This window comes from Tursiops truncatus, chromosome 11 (genome assembly GCF_011762595.2).
Source record: "Tursiops truncatus isolate mTurTru1 chromosome 11, mTurTru1.mat.Y, whole genome shotgun sequence".
Taxonomy (NCBI): domain Eukaryota; kingdom Metazoa; phylum Chordata; class Mammalia; order Artiodactyla; family Delphinidae; genus Tursiops; species Tursiops truncatus.
Window position 1 is genome coordinate 46,054,120 of NC_047044.1, and position 20,679 is coordinate 46,074,798.

At 40.0% G+C, this 20,679-nt stretch overlaps 1 protein-coding gene across 8 annotated transcripts in view; it reads left to right on the top strand.

Moving 5' to 3' along the window:
• The window catches only part of PTPRR (protein tyrosine phosphatase receptor type R), a 259,427-nt gene that overhangs the window by 151,617 nt on the left and 87,131 nt on the right, over positions 1–20,679 (top strand). For 7 of the 8 annotated variants that reach the window (XM_073789229.1, XM_073789233.1, XM_073789232.1 and 4 more), the window contains 2 exons: positions 967–1,077; positions 11,529–11,791. In XM_073789229.1, the coding sequence (XP_073645330.1) occupies positions 967–1,077; positions 11,529–11,791 (374 nt within the window). The remainder of the gene's footprint in view (positions 1–966; positions 1,078–11,528; positions 11,792–20,679) is intronic. The other variant, XM_073789231.1, reaches the window with a different exon arrangement.

Genomic DNA, 20,679 nt, shown 5'->3' on the forward strand with positions numbered 1-20,679 from the left:
GTAATTTTAGATGAGTGGGAGCATTTGACTTGATTTAGCCTTTATATTTTTTTCCTAATTGTGGACCATTTGGTTTCAAGCTCAATTTTCTTTAACCATAAATCTATAAATTTCACTGAATTATTAAATTTCATTGCCTTATTATAAGATGTGATTTTAGTAGATGTGCTTTTTTAAAAAGAATGGGTAAAATAAAACTAAACCACTCATTCACATGTTATTCATGCTTTTTCTCTACCCTTCCACCCTTCAAATAGTAAGCTAAGTAAATAAACAAAGAGAGAAATAAATTAAAGTAAAACTATTTTCCCTTATAGTGCCAAATAATTCTGGACATTCTGGTGTTCCCTGTTGCTTTAAATAAAATATAAAACCCTAACAATTTATGTGGTTAAAGTGGTACATTAATCAGATTTTGACAAAATAGACTGCATTTAAAAAAAAAAGATTTCATAAAAGAAAACAAAAAAAAGGCAATGATGCCGACATTGTTGCTCTGTTTATTGATGCATCATGAGATTTTGTTTGCACCTGTTTCACTTCTGTTTAAAAGCAGAGAGCAGTATTACAGCACATAAAGCAGGGTGTTGATGTTATGGGAGGAGCCTGAAAGCAGAGTAAGGAGAGCTTCATAAACAATTTCCTCAGCACAGAAAAGAACAGAACTCCCTCACCTGTGAACCAGGTAGTTTCCAAGAGAGACCCTGAGGGACACTCACAAAGCCTAAGGCCCTATGTGCCATGTCGGGCATGCTTGCTCCTGTACAGGAGATAAAATAGCGTCTTAACGTATAAGAACGGCAATCCAATGTCTTAGATCAGATTGAGAAGCAGCTCTAGCAGCGGGGGATGTAGGTGTGTTCTACACTGAATGGAATCAAGCTAAAAATATGTTTAGTGTCTGATAAGAACGCCAGTCTCCTCAAGCTCTCATTTAACATCGGACTTTCTGTTTTGCTTTCAAAGAAAAATGTTTTACAAGGGCAGCATGAAGCGGACAAAATCTGGAGCAAAGAAGGATTTTATGCTGTTGTCATTTTTCTCAGCATATTTGTTATTATAGTAACGTGTTTGATGGTAAGTTTGCTTCTTTATATATTTTATCCTTTACTGAGCCCACTGCTTAATATTATTCGATATATTGCCATTCAAAAGAATGTTGAAAAGACTGAGAACAGAAGCAAGACTATGACCCTGATAGGTTGGAAATATTTCACATCTGACAGCAGAGTGATAGCTAAAGGAAAACCTACGGAATTATGGATTCTGACCTGCAGAATAAGGCTGTAATTGCACTGAGGCTTTTCGTAACTTGATCAACCCTGAGAACGAAGTTTTAGAAAGTGATTTACCGAGGTCAGTGGAATCCTCAAAGCCATTTAAGTCTCATGGGTACACTTTGGACTTGCTTTATTTCTTCTTTTATATTATCTTTGTGCAACTTGGGAAAAATTTTATAAAGAAATATGTCTTGGGGCAAGCTTACTTCTTAATGAGTAAAAATAAGGTTTTCTTATTTTTAAAGGGCCTTGAAAGTAATATATGAAATTCCAGGCATGAAAAGGAGATGATTATCGGCTAAAGGGCTAAACAATCCCTAATCAACTAATTTTTTAGGTGAATGAATAACATAAAAGTATGAAAGAATACACTGCAAATAGCTCTGTAAATTACAAATTATAGATATGAAGACTTTAAAAGTGTATTTCATATTAAAAACATAGAACCCCAAATAAACCTAAACACACTAGACTAGGCAGTGCTCTTTGGTACTGAATGAGTTAACAGTTACCTTTCTAATAGAATGATAAGATTTTCCTATTCTTTTGAAAATTCTGTGATATAACTTAAAATATTTGAAGTTTGCAGATGGGTTTTAATATCTTTTCTTCCTGTGTGCTATGTTCTTTTTAATTTTGCACATTTTTAAAAACATTCCTTCCTTAGTTTTTAACAGCCCCCCCCCCCAAAGACATCATGCTAATTATTCTTCCCACAAGCAACAGTGTTGAGAAGTGTCTTAATGGATTTTGTTTATTTCTGCTCCTCCTCCTGGAAGAGGTTTATGTTAGAAAGGTTAGGGCTCCGTTTGGAAAACAGAGGCTGAGTGGGTCTCAACTTGAAGGATATAAAACAATTAAGGCCTTGAATAGCGTGAAGATGGGCATATTTCCTAGAATCTAAAATACAGAAAGTAGCAAGCTCCCATGCACTCTGAAGTTTCTATTATCATGAATTTAGAGGCATCTCCTATGGGCCAGGCACTAAGAGAGAAGATTTCTAAAAATTGTGACAATATCAACAAAAGAATAATTTAAGATTTTTATATCTTAAATAGTGGAGATTAAGGGTAAAGAATTTTAATGAAAGTTGGAGGTTTTATGGAAATTTTGGCAGAGAGCCCTGGGCCTTTTTTAGGTAGAGAGGGTGTGGTTCCTTGTTATGGTTCATTGTGTTTTAAAATATGTGGTTCTTCTTTTTTAAATAAAGGAAATCTCAAGTGTTGTCCTCCCTCTCATAAGTCACAATTAGGGTATTTTTCTGCTTGGAACATTGGAAGGAAGGGGAGGATAGAAAGGGATACAGAGTGATAAAAATAGAGATTATTCAGGGAGTAAATACTTACAATTCAGAAGAGCAAAGGCAAGGAGGAAAGTGGGAAAGCAGATTCCGGAGCAGCTGGTGAGTCCTAGAGGGCTGAGAGAGACAGAGCAGAGCAACCGTTCACTTGTTAGATATGCTCCAGATTCTGCATCTCCAGCTCAGGGAGCGCCCCTGTATCCACCATGACTGGATGAACTCCTGCCTGACATACTGATCGCAAGTAGTAACAGGACTTGTAGTAGCCACACCCTCAACTACCTGGGGCCAGGGAACAACTAACTCTTCCTTTCCCAGTGTCTGCAAAACATCCATGTAAAATTCAAAAATCTAAATAAGGCTACTCCAAAGTTACTAGAACAGACTGAGAAAGGAATGCTTCAGAAGTGTGAAGGTGATCGCTCCCTACTGGGCTGGTAGGTAGATTCATCCATTCATTCAATCCAGGAATTCCTGCAGAGGGCTCTCTGTGAGCCTGTTGTTGGCCCTGTGGACAAAGGAAGGAACAAGACAGATGAGGTCCCTGTGTTCATGAGTCCTATAGTCCAGAGGGGTACCCAGACAGTAATTACATGAACATTTAAAAAAATCAAGTAGTGACCGTATTCTGTGATTCCGAGTATATGACATTCTGCCAGAGGCAAAACTATAGAGACAGTAAAAAGATCAGTGGTTGCCAGAAGCTGTGGGATGAATAGTTGGACTTTTAGGGCAGTGAGACTATTCTGTATGATACTGTAATGGTGCGTGCATGACATTAGGGATTTGTCAAAACCCATAGAATGTACAACACGGAGAGTGAGCCCTAATCCACATTCTAGACTTCATTAATGATAGCATATCAGTGTAGGCTCAAGAGTAACAAGTACGCCATGCGAATGCAGGACGTTAATGACAGGGAACGCTGCTGAGGGAGCTATGGGAGAGGCGGTATATGAGAACTCTGTGCTCTCTGCTCAGTTTTTCTGTAAACCTAAAACTGCTTTTAAAAAATAAAGTTTATTAATTTTGTAGAAACTCAGAAGCCTTAAGGGCCATGAAGAGATGATAGTGAGCTGAAGCAATAGGTAGTGGAGCAATCGGAGACATCTGAGACATACGAACATGTAGGGAAGGGGCTCCCTGGCAGAGGATACGGCAGGTGGGGCAGCTGGGCCTCGCTGGTTTCCAGGAGAAGGCTGTAAGCTGAGTGTTTTAGGCAGAGCTTTGATGTGATCTGATTTGTGTATTTTAAAAGATTGTGGTCTCTGTTGGTGGCCAGTGGTTGGGGACAGAGCTTGGGGTGAAGTGTGGGAGTAGGAGGACCCTTCTGGCAGCTACTCTATTAGCCTGATGAGAAATATGATGGCGGCCCAGAGTAGAGGGTGGTGGTGTAGATGGAGAGGGGTGAAGGATGGAGATTTATCTGCAGGTGGAACTGACAGGACTTGCTGTGTACTGATTCTCTGGGAGGAAGAAAGAGAAAAATGAAGGGTGACTCCTACATTATTTGACTGACTACCTGGATGGGTGGTGCTTCCATTTCCTGGGAGAGGAATGCATTGGAGATGGCGAGTAGTGAGAGAGAAGAAACCCATTTTGATTTGTATTCCAACAGTTCTTGAATAAATAAAAGTAGTAGAATGATATATTTCAAACACTCTCTTACCTTTTAAAGTGAAAGAGTCACTTTAAAAATAACAGGGGGGGCTTCCCTGGTGGCGCAGTGCTTGAGAGTCTGCCTGCCGATGCAGGAGACACAGGTTCGTGCCCCGGTCCGGGAAGATCCCACATGCCGCGGAGCGGCTGGGCCCGTGAGCCACGGCCGCTGGGCCTGTGCATCTGGAGCCTGTGCTCCACAACAGTGAAAGGCCCGCGTACTGCAAAAAAAAAATAAAATAAAATAACAGGGGAACCAGTAGTACAGAAAGGAATTAATATTGATGGAAAAATAAATACTACCTGATAGACAGGATTAAGATGAAGTTATATTTATCTGATACAGCTTAACCACTGACAAGTAAACAGTTCACATTTAAGGACTAGTCAAATGTGATTCTCTAAAATAAGCTTATCTTTGTACTTGCTCAAATGTTTTTGATACTGATCTTGATTTAAAGTAAGTTTTTCCTTGGATCTCTCAGTAATAGTTACACTATCACTTTTGTGATTTTCAAACAAGTATATTCTGGTTTCTGTTTCCCATAATTTTGTTGATTCCATGGCAAAGGAAAAGATATCACTCAGAAATTTCCCTCTGGCATTAATTATGTTTATGAAAGATCGAATGCCATTATTTGTGTCCAAGCCTTTCTCATATCATAGAAATGAAAGCATGTGGTTTTATTATGAAATTATATAGGTGACTTGCTGTCATGGAGGATTATGTGCTCTGTAACAATAACATAAGCCTTGGCAAATTTTTTGAAATGTGGCATATTATTTACTTCCCTTAAAATTTAAGAAAATATGTGTGTTGCCAGGCATAAAATTAGACATGCATGACATTTTCAAATGTGTGACTTATTTAGCACCTCTCAAATGTGAATGTAGAGTGGGTGGTGCAACAAATAGACAAATACAATTTTCCAAGAAAAAATGTGTGGGCAACTTCCAATCCATTCAGTCTGTTTTAGGTGGAGGAATATATTACTAAGAAGAATTAGTCCCTAAGTTGGAATAAATAATAGAAAGAACACCATTTATCAACTACATTAGATCTTCAGTGCACTTAGAGGTTTATTAACAAGTGAAAAGGTATTTATGGAATGTAGGTAGAGCTGTCTATAAACCAGATCGCTACTGAAAAGCAATTTTAGAAAACACATAAAAAAGAGCTGTTTGGGTCAATAAAAGCTCTGGCTTGTTAGACCCATAGAAGAGCCATTCATGTGTCATCCGAAGAGTTTCTCTAGTCATGGTCTTGGTAGCTGAGGCAGGAGATTCTTTATCAGACTACCTGCTACAGCCCAAGCATCACAAAGAAAATGCATGTCAAAGGTGGACATAAATAGCCATACTTTTCTAATATGTTATATATAATTCCTAGGGATTGAGAAAAATGGGACTAGATTCCTAGCTGAAACGCTTTGTCTACAGAACCATTTACCAAAGTAGGCATGTCTCAAACTAATTTTCAGTTTTTTTCTGGTTAATAAAAACCATTTAGCTCAAAATACAACCCTCTCGATAATAAGAAAAATAATAATAACAATAATAACGATTATTTTCTTCCATTTACTGCCATTTACTGGTACTAAATTTACTGCCATTTACTGGTACTAAATTTACTGCCTGGTACTAAACAATGTATTTTTAAAACCACTTTATTGACATACAAAAAGCTGTACATGTTTAATGTAAACAACTCGAGTTTGGAGATAAGCACACACCCATAAAACCATCACCACAATCTATGTCATGAACATATATATCACCTCCAAAAGTTTCCTCCTGCCCTCTTTATTTATTATTATTATTTTGTGTTGTGATAAGAGCACTTAACGTAAGATCTATCCTCTTAGCGAACTTTTAAGTATACAATACAGTATTATTAATTATAGGCCCTATGTATAAACACTTAATGTATTTTAGTTTCCTAATTTTACTGAAGAGGCAACCAAGAATCAGAGAAGATAAGTGACTTGACCAAGAACAAGCAGTGGGTGGGTATATGTGTGTGGGTGTCTGAGGGGAGGCATTGGCATTCGAACCCAAGTCTATCTGGATTAAAAGGCTGGGCTCTTTAGCGCCATCTCATGTATAAAGGAGTCACACTGTTAGTTTCTTCCAGTCCTGTCACACTATCTTGTGAACATCTGTTTCTGGCCACAAAGGGGTCCAGGAATAAATGGGAATGCCTGTGTTAATCAGAGACATTCAACCCAGACAGAGGTGATAAGTGTGTACCACACCATACCTGCTGTTGACACATCTCTGTTTTTGCACCTAGTATCTGGTACTGGACATCATTTTTACCCATCTTTCTCTTCTGGAAGCCAGTGAACTCCCAAAAGCGAGGATTGTGTGCTATCTTTGCATCCACAATGTTGTTTCTGGAACGTAGTAGCAATGGATTCACATTTAAACTAAAAGAAATGAATGAATGAACTATTTCAGAACTAACTATAAACTACTGCAAAGGACAAACGCTATGACTGTTAGTTGGTGGTATCATTTTGAGATTTGAACATATTTTAATCCAAACAGATGTTTTGTGTGTTACCCACCTATGTGTTTTTTTATTGAAATATATTTGACATATAACACTGTGTAAATTTAAGGTGTACCACTTAATAAGATTTTTTAAATGAAAATTATAAGCTGCAAAATAACTTTATAGGATTTTTTTTTTAGCTTCCTCTCATTACTGTGTTTCTCTGGTTCTCTTCTTCCTGCTATTATTTTTTTCTCCTGCTATAGTTTTGAGTTTTACAGATCCTTTCATTCAATATTCCATTCTCTTTCTTTTTTCAAATTACCAAGTGACTCTGTTGCATCCCAAGATTGAAACAACAAGCTCTTAAAGGGAAAGTCAAAAATATTGACTTGTGGGCTTCCCCGGTGGCACAGTGGTTGAGAGTCCGCCTGCCAATGCAGGGGACACGGGTTCGTGCCCCGACCCGGGAAGATCCCACATGCCGCGGAGCGGCTGGGCCCGTGGGCCATGGCCGCTGAGCCTGCGCATCCGGAGCCTGTGCTCCGCAGCGGGAGAGGCCACAACAGTGAGAGGCCCGCGTACGGCAAAAAAAAAAAAAAAAAAAAAAAAAATATATATATATATATAGACTTGCCATTCCTATGGCAGCTTTTAGGTTGAGTTTGGAAACAAAGTGCATTCATATAGCGAAACATGCATATCTTTATCTGTGCAGAGAAAAATTTCTGACATCACTTTTCCAGAGGCTTTGGAAAAGAGGTTGGGAAGAAAGCTGTGGGGATTTAAAAGACACTGTAGAGTAGAATGGTTACGGGCATAAGTCAGGAAGCCCAGATCCTAGACTTCATTTCTAACCTACCATAAATTATTCAGCCGCTCTGGGTTTAAATGTGAAGTGAAGAGATTATACCAGATTATTTTTAAGGTCCCTTATGCCAGTTTCTCAACAGCAGCACTGCTGACACTTTGGACTGGCTAATTCTGTCAGGGGGGAAAGGGGCTGTCCTGTGTATTGTAGGGTACTTAGCATTTTCTCCAGCCTCTGCCCGCTAGATGCCAGTAGCACCCTGCACACACCCCAGTACCACAACCAAAAAAGGTCTCCAGACGTTGCCAAATGTCCCCTGAAGGGCAAAATCCCTGCCGGTTGAGAAACACTCGGTTAGAGCTTAATTCCATGACAACTGCTCTATTGCCAAGTAGCAACCTCTCCAATTCTTTCCACATTTTGTCAGACAGCCCAAATCTCTCTGCTTAGAAACACTGTATATTCTCCAAGTTCTGCTTTTCCCTAATTAAAGATGTATAAATCAGTTCTTACACGTACTACCTAGATATAGATTTAAAAATTGACCTCTAGGGCTTCCCTGGTGGCGCAGTGGTTGAGAGTCCCCCTGCCGATGCAGGGGACACGGGTTCGTGCCCCGGTCCGGGAAGATCCCACATGCCGCGGAGCCATGGCCACTGAGCCATGGCCACTGAGCCTGCGCGTCTGGAGCCTGTGCTCCGCAACAGGAGAGGCCACAACAGGGAGAGGCCCGCGTACCGCAAAAAAAAAAAAAAAAAAAAAAAAAAAATTGACCTCTAAACAGAGATAAAGTAAACAGATGACTGTAAAATATGTGGCAAAGGTTCTCCATCAAGAACATAAGCTCACGAATGATAAAGAAGGACTTTGGACTTGAACTAGTTTTACACTAACATCATCATAAAAGTCACCTGTCCGGAAATAGGGAGAAGGTCAACATTTTCTTGGCTTTCTCATTTCCATTTTTGAAATATGCTTCTCCAAAACCCAAATGTAAACAGGCAAGTGAGTGTTTTATTTACATATTATAGTTAGATGTGAAAAACTTAGAATATACAATATATGCATTATCTTCTATTAAATATATTTTTGTAAAGTTACAGATATGTCTGTGTTTCTCATTCAGGAAAATAACTTGCTTACAATTAAAAAAATAAAAAGCTGTCCCACCTTAAATTCTAATTACCTCATCTTTTTAGTAATTAGGTATTTAGCTTAACACAGATGTGTCATCTGATTGATATTGTTCTAGTGTGGTTTTTGTTTGTGCAGAATGGCGGCAAATTGCCTTTTGAGGGTTATAGAAACTGAAAAGAAGCAGTAAGTTGGAAAAAACCTCCCCATCCTTAGGCATTATGCACGGGGTAAGGGTATTCATCTTCATATTTTAACATGTATATCTAGTTACACCTTATATGTTCATAGAGTCCTTTTCCTTAAAGAGAGCTTTCAATGTACAAAAGATATACTCAGATTTGGTGCTGTTGAAACCCAGTGGTGAGAATCACATCGGCAGCCGATGTGATTTCAGAGTCAATCTTTAAGAAGGGTGGTGTGGCGAAGAGAGCATTTAAGGGGTGGGAAGTGATCAGGCCTGTGAGGCAGAGCTGCCTTTGAGTTTGGCTCTGCCACGGCTAACTGCTGACTTTGGACCAGCAGCTAAACGTTATTTAGCTAGACTGCAATTTCTTTAATGTATAATTAGGTCAGAAGGACCTCTAGTGACCGCTCTAACTCCCATTCCCTCTGTATCCCTAACTAAAAAGTCACTTAACATACATTCACCCCTATTTTTTATTTCTCTGCCTTCCTCAAACTTCTTTACTGTTACCACAACCTGAGATGTTGGAACTGACACATAATTAAATTTCATTTTCATTCTGTGTTTAAATAATTCCAGAGCTCCCTTTCATATTACAATTTCTACGTCTTCAGTTCTTTATTCTGAGTCATATTTCTCATGATTTTGAGTAAAATTTTTCAAGAAAAGTAGACAGGTAATATATTTTCTGAGATGCTGTGTATCTGAGAAATTCTTTCTGTTGGCTTTATTCACATGAACATCAAGTTATCTAGGTACGGGGTTCATGCATCCTCAGTAATGTTCGTTTTTTCTCAAGTCACAAAAATTGCTCGATTTTCTTCTCACATTTACTCTTCTTTCAATTGACACACTTAAAAAAAAATAACACTAAGAACTTTTTTCATTCCATATCCCTAAATTCCATAAGAACAGGGTACACTCTATTCTGTTCACAACGGAATACCCTGTACCTCACACAAGGCATAACGTAAGTGGGCACTGAAAAATAGTTTTGAATGACCTGCTTCCCTCTCATTTATTCTTGTTTATTATTTACCATGACTCTTCTCTGACATCCATATCCCGTCTTTTCTCTTGTTTTCATCTTCATTTGTTTATCCTTTGCTATAAATTCCAGGCAGTCCCTCAACTTTGCCATATCCACCACTGACTGTATTTTCTGCATTGTCAGCTCTGTTCTTTATTGCTTAAAAGAAGATTTACACCCTGCTGCTGAGTTTTCAGTTCTTTGAATTCTTTTCTTCTTAATCTCAGTCTGATACCTTCTCATCTTAGATTGTTGTGTTTTTATTTCATCCTGATTCTTTTTTTTATAATCATATTTTGTCAAATAGACTGTTCTTTACCAATATATTCTGAGAATACTGGACAAATATTTTCTAAAATTTTCCTGAAATAAATTCTCATCAGTGTTCATCCTTTAACAAGAAAAAATATATATTTCAATCTTATATATTTTCAATAGATTTCAAATATAGAGGTGACTAGAATTTAAAGGCAATTGGAAAGAAAAAATTAACCTCAAGTCTAGTTAGAGTAAATGTGGTTGACAAGTGCCAGGACTGCCCTCTCCCCTAATATAAGTCATTCAGCTAATGGACTCCAGAAATTAAACAGGGGAGTTTGATTGGCCTAAGGTTTTTTACGATGCTGCTGTCATCAGTGCTATAATTGCAGATTACAGGTTGAGTCACCACTTCATGTGAATAACTTATCAAATCACCTCCCTGAGAACAGACTTGAAGAAACACAAGGACATCTACTCTCTGTAGGAACTGGAGTAAAGGAGTTATTATCAAGAAAAGAGAAAAAATACGAAATCATTACACGGTACATCTTAAACGTGTACAATGTTACATGTCAATTATATCTTAAAAAACTGAAAAAATAAAATAAATTAAAAATATATAAAAATATAACAGTTAATAAGTATTTTTAAAAGAAAGGAGAGAAAGGTGTGGGGGGGGGAAGGCTGATAAAAAGGGAAGACTGAGGACAGGAAGGACAAACTTGGTCCACTGAAGTGTCCCAGCAAAGTCAGTCTAATTCTTTTAAAAGTTTAAACGTTTTCTGGATTGAATTAGCCGTTCCAGAAAGAGCTCTGAGAATGAAGGAACATGATACTTTTGCGGTTTTTCTACATGCATTAAAAATTTAAAGGAGCAAGGGATAAGAAAGGAAATGCTGGTTGCCCAAATTATTCTTTGACACATATCCTAAATTTAATTTTTTTTAAGTATTTGTTGTACTGGATACAAATCTCTGTTTCTATACATGTCACAAACCCCCATTTCATGGCTATTCCTTCTATAAGTTTTCCATTTCAGTCACTTTGAGTAAGAGCTTACATGTGATCAATCTGACATCTGACACTTTTATAAAATTCGCCATATTTGCTTTTGAATTATATTTGAGGAGTAGATCATGTAGGTATATATTTAATATGTTTGTCCTCCATAACTAGAAACAAATAGCATATCTTTTTGAGGAAAATCCTCAATACCATAAAACTGAGAAATCATCCCAGAAAGCTTTCCTTACTTATATTATCATCAAACCTTATTTTGGTTTGTCTTCTAGGTTGGGATGGAGGAGATCATACTTTGTTGTTGAACATGAAAAAATGTGACAGGAACCCTTTATATCTCCTTCTATAGATTCTTTACAGATTAAAAGAAAAATTTCAGCTTTCCCTGAGACAAGATAAAGAGAAAAATCAGGAGATCCACCTATCACCCATTGCATTACAGCCAGCACAGTCTGAGGCCAAGACAGCCAACAGTATGGTCCAACCTGAGCAGGTTCCAAAGGTACTGAATGTGGTCGTGGACCCTCAAGGCCAATACACTCCTGAGATCAAAGCCACCACCTCTGTCTGCCCTTCTCCTTTCAAAATGAAGCCCATAGGACTTCAGGAGAGGTAAGAGCTTTTACGGGATCCCCCTACATGTTTTTTTTTTTTTTTTTAACATCTTTATTGGAGTATAGTTGCTTTATAATGGTGTGTTATTTTCTGCTGTATAACAAAGTGAATCAGCTATACGTATACATATATCCCCATATCCCCTCCCTCTTGCGTCTCCCTCCCACCCTCCCTATCCCACCCCTCTAGGTGGTCGTAAAGCACCCAGCTGATCTCCCTGTGCTATGCGGCTGCTTCCCACTAGCTATCTATTTTACATTTGGTAGTGTATATATGTCCATGCCACTCTCTCGCTTCATCCCAGCTTACCTTTCCCCCTCCCGGTGTCCTCAAGGCCATACTCTACATCTGTGTCTTTATTCCTCTACTGCTCTTACGTTCTTCAGACCTTTTTTAGTTCCCGTTGTTTTTGGTGTCTGCTCTTAGTGGGTAAGGTTGGTTCAGTGGGTTGTGTAGGCTTCCTGGTGGAGGGGACTGGTGCCTGTGTTCTAGTGGATGAGGCTGGATCTTGTCTTTCTGGTGGGCAGGACTGCATCCGGTGGTGTGTTTTGAGGTGTCTGTGACCTTATTTTGATTTTAGGCATCCTCTCTGCTAATGGGTGGGGTTGTGTTTCTGTCTTGCTAGTTGTTTGGCACGGGGTGTCCAGCATTGGAGCTTGCTGGTTTTTCAGTGGAGCTGGGTCTTAGCATTGAGACAGAGATATCTGGGTGAACTTTTGCTGTTTGATATTACGTGGGGCCGGGAGGTCTCTGGTGGACCAATGTCCTGAACTCTGTTCTCCCACCTCAGAGGCTCAGGCCTGACACCCGGCCAGAGAACCAAGACCCTGTCAGCCACTCAGCTCAGAAGAAAAGGGAGAGAGAGAAAGAAAGAGAGAAAGAAGGGGGGGGGGGAGGGAGGGAGGGAGGGAGGAAGGGAGGAAGGAAAGAAAGAAAAGAAAGTTATTAAAATCAAAAAAAAATTTTAATTGTTAAAAATAATAAAAAAAAGAGAAAGAAAGAAGAGAGCAACCAAACCAAAAAACAAATCCACCAATGATAACAAGTGCTAAAAGTTATACTAAAAAAACAACAACAAAACGGGCAGATACAACCCTAGGACAAAAGGTAAAAGCAAAGCTATACAGACAAAGTCACAAAGAAGCATAAACATACACACTCACAAAAAGAGAAAAAAGAAAAAATATATTTTGTTTTTAAAAAAAGGAAGAGAGCAACCAAATCAATAAACAAATCTACCAATGATAATAAGCTCTAAATACTAAACTAAAACAAGCATAAAACCAGAAACAAATTAGATGCAGAAAACAAACCCCAAGTCTACAGTTGCTCCCAAAGTCCACTGCCTCCATTTTGGGATAATTCGTTGTCTATTCAGGTATTCCACAGATGCAGGGTACATCAAGTTTATTGTGGAGATTTAATCCACTGCTTCTGAGGCTGCTGGGAGAAATTTCCCTCTCTCGTCTTTGTTCGCACAGCTCCTGGGGTTCAGCTTTGGATTTGGCCCCACCTCTGTACATGGGTTGCCTGAGGGCGTCTGTTCTTCACCAAGACAGGACGGGGTTAAAGTATCAGCTGATTCAGGGACTCTGGCTCACTCAAGCTGGGGAGAAGGAGGTGTACAGAATGCAGAACAAGCCTGTGGCAGCAGAGGCTGGCGTGATGTTGCAACAGCCTGAGGTGCACTGTGTGTTCTCCTGGGAAAGTTGTCCCTGGATCACGGGACCCTGGCAGTGGTGGGCTGCACAGGCTTCTGGGAGGGGAGGTGTGGATAGTGACCTGTGCTTGCACACAGGCTTCTTGGTGGCTGCAGCAGCAGCCTTAACGTCTCATGCTAGTCTCTGGTGTCCGCGCTGATAGCCACAGCTCATGTCCGTCTCTGGAGCTCATTTAGGTGGTGCTCTGAATCCCCTCTCCTCACGCACCCAGAAACAATGGTCCCTTGCCTCTTAGGCAGTTCCAGACTTTTTCCTGGACTCCCTCCCGGCTAGCCATGGTGCACTAGCCCCCTTCAGGCTGTGTTCACACAGCCAACCCCAGGTCTCTCCCTGGGATCTGACCTCCAAAACCCGAGCCTCAGCTCCCAGTCCCAACTCCTCCCGGCGGGTGAGCAGACAAGCTTCTCAGTCTGGTGAGTGCTGGTCGGCACTGATCCTCCGTGCGGGAATCTCTCCTCTTTGCCCTCTGCACCCCTGTTGGCTGCGCTCTCCTCCATGGCTCCAAAGCTTCCCCCCTGCCATCCCCCATCTCCACCAGTGAAGGGCCTTCCTAGTGTGTGGAAACCTTTCCTCCTTCACGGCTCCCTCCCACTGGTGCAGGCCCTGTCCCTATTCTTTTGTCTCTGTGTTTTCTTTTTTCTTTTGCCCTACTCAGGTACGTGGGGAGTTTCTTGCCTTTTGGGAAGTCTGAGGTCTTCTGCCAGCATTCAGTAGGTGTTCTGTAGGAGTTGTTCCACATGTAGATGTATTTTTGTTGTATTTGTAGGGAGGAAGGTGATCTCCGTGTCCTACTCCTCCGCCATCTTGAAGGTCCCTCCTCACTTTTTTTTTTTTTGTAGAGTATTCACCAACTGAAAAAGATAGAACTAGAGATGATTGGCATATTGGGTAGAACCCTAACCTTAACCAAATAAACACCAGGAGGAAGTAGTCTTTCTTGTCCCCTAAAAGAGTCTTGCTCTGTTATCAATAATCTTTTAGTCACCTCTGATTTTCATAAGCTGGTATAGACCCAAGCCGAGTCTTCATCAACTACAGGACAACTTCTATAACCATTTAATCTTGTTTAATCGTCATCAAAACTCTGGTAGATAGAAAGACTGGAAATAAACTTAGAGTCTTTCCCACCAAAGACCACATTCTTTGTAGTAAGGTAGAAGGAGTATATACCACAAATTAATTTTTATAAAGTTTTCCCTCTGCTTCCTTTGAGCAAAACAAACAGTAAATATCTCAAGCTTCATGACATTATCTTTGTTGCCTTACCTGCCTTTGTGATGTACTTACACTGATACATTCTCATTTAAAGCAAATTTAAATAGGAAAACTAGAATATGCAAAATGTTTAAATGAGGGGCAATTCTTTGCTTCCCCAAAATATTAGGCAAAGCTTTCCCATGGTATGTCTTAAAATAAGAAGCTTCATGTTTATATTTAAAATATGATTGGTATTATATCCAACATTGCACATCAGGGTAGTGGGGAACTAAGAGCTTCTCAGGGTACTCTCCCAGGTTCATTCTCCACTTATTTTCCTGCATCTCCATTTTCTATCACTGTCCTTGTTGTTGCCTTAGGTTTTTAGATCATGTATACAAATTTTTATTATATTTTCCATCACATGCACGTACACACACAAACACGCACACCCCATATATCATTTCAGAAAATATAGTTTGGGGCTTTAAGAACTGCAAAAGACCAAGTGGGTAATTCAAATTTCTTTGAAAGTATTGTCAAAGAATAATGAATGAAGTGAAAAGAAAGGTTGCAGTGATATCCAAAGTTCTATAAAAGGAGAACACTTTGACTCCATAATGGAAGGGAAATGGAGAACAATCAAGTCATCCTTCCTACCTCCTTCCCCAAAAGACTTTTTGGTTTCCTTATGAATCCATGAGTCTACATGGACCATTCTCTTACTTGGATGCCACCAAATTGCTGTCTCAGCTGCAGTCTGGAAAAGTAGACAAGATGGACTTTCTCCCTAAGGCCAACTAGGAGTCAGGAGAACTGGACTCCAGACCCAGCTCTGCCATTTTTGGTTTGAGTGGCTTCAGATGAATCACTCACCTATCTGGGCCTCGTTTTTCTTCTTCTGTAATATGAAGGGGTTAAACTTGACTTCTTCACTTCCTTCAGGCTCTTTTACTCTTGTTACCTAAATTAGTTTCATGCCTTTATGTTTGCTTCAAAGAGAAACCTTGAAGCAGGCATCTGACTACTGGTGGTGTAGCAAGGGCAGGGTGGCAGAAAAGATCTGCTCAGATGAAAGTGATAAGAGGGTCACTTTCTACAGATGATTTAAAGATGATCATAAAACTGACTGAAAGTCAGACTAATTTTTATTATCATCATGCACCACCAATCCTGAGCAAAGTCAGTGGTTCAGTCCTTCGGGGAGTACCTATTCCCAGCATCCTGCCCTTCATAGGCTACTGCTGGGCATGTTTGAATTACAAGGAACATAAGGTTCAGTATCCATTAATTCATTTAAATAAAGTGAATGTTTGAGAAAGGAGAGCACAGGGATGGTGTCTTGCTCATCTTTTGGTCCACATGGGAGACTGTAGAGAGTAAGTGTGTGATCAGTGTTAAGTGGATTCCCTATGCCCTGGTCATCCCCACCCATCACCTCCCACTTCCTTCCTGCCTCAGAGCAGGAAAAAGCTCTTCTTTCCACAAGGGCTCCATGTCCTTTCCTCCCAACCCTGATGACTACTCCATCAAATTTCTTCCTCTATGTTCAACTGCAACCTTTTTGCTAATGCTATACCCTCAGCATGAAAATGGTTCTCTCTGGTATCAAAGAAACTCCCTTAATCCAATCCCTCCTATGGTCTTGTCTTCTCTTCCTTGTTCAGATGTGTCTTGAATGAGCAGAGTTTATTTGGTGCCTCATCGGTCTTCTTCAAGTCCTGCATCCACTGTTTCTCTCACATATGCTTGCCAAGTATATCAATGGTCTAACCACCAAAGTCAAAGCACACGTTTTGTTTCTTTTCACATCCAACCCTAATGCTTACTTCCTCTTTGAAACTCTCTTTCTTTGGCCTCCAAGACATTACTTTTCCGGTTCTTGGGTGGTTACCTTTAGGCACACACACACACACTCCTTTCTCCCCTTAACTTCAGAGTTTTAGCAAACAGGTAGGTTGAGCTGGAGGTACTCCTTTAGGAATCAACCATGTAAAAGGTAGTAAGAGAAGAAGAGGCTGTGGTTGGATTACCCAGAAAGGAGAGAAGCGGTCCTGGGGTGAGCAGTAGAAGTGATCAATGGGCAAGGAATATGGAGAGGGTAATTCAAGCATCACTTTCTCTTGGAAGCCATTACCTCCTTCCCTTCTTCCTGTAGCCCACCTACCAACATGGATTCAGCTCTGTCTCCTCCATTCCTCTCTACCCGAGTCCCATAGCCTTGTGTGCATACAGTATTTATAAACTTCTTAGGTATAGGTAAAATTTTCATTTACTAATCTGTCTTACCCTGTAAACTCTAAGCTTCTTTAGGGCACATATATGATTGAATTGTCTCTTTGTCTCTTTCATATAGAACATAATTCCTAAAAAGCAAGAGCTCCTGGAAATAAATGCTTAAATGAATGAATGAGTGTTATAGTGAATAATTCTCAGGTTAACGGCCAGTAGTTGTAGGGAAACACTTTGCTTATTCCACCATCCCTATTTTCACCCTGCTTTTCTATCATAATTCCCTTGCTAAGATGGCATAGTGATGAGTTTTAAGAGTGATAAAAGATGAGAGACATACAGTGTTCCATATAGTAAGAAAACTTTCCTGAGAGTTTTAAGCCTTAAAACTTAATTTATGTTTATATGTTCTAATGGCGCTTTGAAAATAGCCTTGTGTTTTACAGCCTTCCATCTCCTGATCCCGGAGTGAAATAATAATCCTCTGTTTATTGCATGAAAGTCTGGCTTCATTAAAATCACCATGAGACCATAAAGGCTGTATTATGAGTCATTTGTCCCCAAAAATCTTTCGGGTCATGCCATATAAATCTGTCATCCCTGATGGAGAGAATGTATTACTCTGACATAATTGATAATAAAACATAATTTTAAATTAAAATTAAATAAGAGAAAATATAGAGACTTATGGCATATGCTTAACTGAGTACAAAGGATATACCCTGAAAGTTCTGAAGATTAAAGAATTATAAGGTGAGGGACAGAGCAGTCCCCTCATTTCTCCCTATTGCCAACTAGTCACCAGGTCATACTGATTCTTGCTACTTGGATTTTCTCATTATCAATTCCTCTCTTTGTAACCATCACCCTGGACCCAGCTCTCATTAGCTTTATATTTGAATTATTATGTCTTATGATTATAAAAATGACATCAGGACTAATGGTGTTAGATATTTCACATGTATTACTTTATTTCATCTTTTCTGTCTGACCTAATTCTTTTCTCTCCCTCAATTCATACTATACACTCTTCAGATTTATCTCGCTATAGGAATACTTGCATTATGTTCTGTTGCTGTGTAAAAATCCTCAATAGCTCCCCTTTGCCTATAGGATAAGGCACAGAATACCTTGCTGAGCCTCAGAGGTCCTGTACCATCTGGCTCTGATCATTCTCTCCAAATCTGTTTGCCACTCTGCCCCCAAATAAACCCTCCAGTCTGTTCTCAGTGTGTCATGTCCCTGTCCACATGTACACCTTTGTTCACCTAGTTCCTCTTCAGCCTTCTTATATCTCTCTCTAGTCTCCAAATCCCAACACGAAACATACCTTCTACCTTTGTCCATGACACCTACCGAAGCCCATGGTGATTTTTTTTTTTTTTTTTTGTGGTACGCGGGCCTCTCACTGTTGTGGCCTCTCCCGTTGCGGAGCACAGGCTCCGGACACGCAGGCTCAGCGGCCATGGCTCACGGCTCCAGCCGCTCCGCGGCATGTGGGATCTTCCCGGACCGGGGCATGAACCCGTGTTCCCTGCATCGGCAGGCGGACTCCCAACCACTGCGCCACCAGGGAAGCCCCCATGGTGATTTTTAACACCTCTGAATTTTCACATGTACCACTCCTCTAGCAGTGATTTTAATTAAAGAATAATTTAGAAAGGGACTGAAACTGGTTTCTGATGGATTGTCCCGTCCCTTCACCAGCTTGTGAGAATCTTAAGGACAGGTACAGGCTCAAGATATTCTTGTGTGTTCCATGGTTCCTGTAAGCCTGATACATTGTAAACACTTGAAAAATATTATGGAGTTAGTTAATTCATTAATGCTCCTTTACATCTGAGGATCTCATATATTTATTTTTTTAAATTCCATAAAAACAAATAGCCTAATGATAAACTACAGTGCTGAGTCTCTGTGCTAATCTTACTTGACATTTACTAAATAAGTGACTCAACAGGTTAATTAAGTCCTTTTGGTATAGCTTTCCTAATCTACAAAATAGGTATGATAATATCTGTTCCACCTTTTTTCAAAGGGTACCATAGAATTAACAAGCAATATAAAATGGTATTGTGCCTCTGAGAAGGAAGAGGAACGTAAATCTAGTACTCTTTTCGTTTTTTATTCTCTGATTCCATTCCACAAGCCTATACTCGGTCGGTTATATTTTTGAACTCAGGAACAGGGAAACTTTTTTTAAACTGAATTGATACAGTTGAACCTGCCATTTGACATAATAAATATTTTTTAACTGTCAATTGACTTACAGGTTTTCTCATCCTGTTTATAAATTGGGCCATTTAATGTTATTTAATAACTATTAATACCAAATTAAATCTATTCTCATCTAACAGATGAACTTATTTCCCATAGTGAGTCCATGAATTTGGGAAACACGTTCAGATGACTGCTCCACACCTACTCCATGTATAACTTGGAACTTGTTTGTTCATCTGTGATGAGAAGAATAGCACATGCCCTGCACAGTTCTTGTGACAGTTAAGCCACACAACAAATGTCACATGGCTGGCATAGCAGGAGGCCACAGTTAGCTCCTGTTCCTTGTTCTTTTGTCCCATTCCTGTCCTCCTCAAATTCCTCACTTGTCACTCTCAAGGGAACTGTACTTCTATAGCTGGCTTTTGCCAGCTTCCAAATGCCCAGAAAACAAGAGATCACATTCAGACCCTAGAACGACACATTTTCTTCCGTAGGAAGACAGAGAACTTGTACATATGAGTTTCTGCAGATTTCCCCTTTAGGCTACTGTATGACTAATAGCCAATTTTATGGAAAGGAAATCAACAGGTGGATTCACATTATTTCCTCATTTTTCTCATCTGATTTTTTATTGGAGGTAAAAAGCAAGCAAAGACAATTAGAGAACCGTCCAGAAAGGAGGGGTGGCCTCATTATAACAAGGCAGTTTCACTCCTGACTTAAATTTGCCTCAGAAATCAGTGAGTGTGCCAGTAGGAATATGGCATAAATGGAGGTTTTCTTCCTATCGTAACCGAGGCCTCCCCAGGCCCCCAAGGGTTGCTGATACCCAATGAGCAATCATTCTCTAACTTTTCTTTACACTGTACCATAACATGCTTTGTTTTGGTGTCCATAAATACTGTGCAAGTGATGATACAGCACCCAGGTATGTGAGTTGAAAGGTTTTCTTAGGGGTTTCAACCTGGCGGAGCCTGGGAGATTTCTGTCGCAGCCAGAAAGATGTCTGCAGTGGCGGAAGCAACCTAAGCTCAAAGCCTCTGTTTACTGTAATTTCCTCCAGGCAAGGGGCAATGTCCTGACCTCTGTCCCCTGCTCTCCCTAGCAGAAAAACATTTCAGCGCTCAAAAATTTTAACTTAGGCGATATATACTTAACTGTTCCTCAACTGATCTCCCTTTGGATATATCAGTACGGGAAAGAGTGTAGAATGCATACAACTGAATATGAGGGTACAAAGCATACAAAATACTCGGGAAATTAAAATCTGTATTCACGAAATGGACCCATTGGTGAAAAATGGATTCAACGCCCTCATTTTCTGTCATGTGAAACTGAGACCCAGAATCTCCTCTTTTAGGTGTTAGGTGAGGTTCCCCAAAAGTAGCCTGAGACGAGGATTCTTGTCCCAAGTGATTGGAGAGGAAGGTTCCAGGAGAAGCCTAAAGGAAAGTAAGGGAAGCAAAACAGAGGAGACGAAGGCAAGCAAAGAGGTGATTTCTACTGACGTCT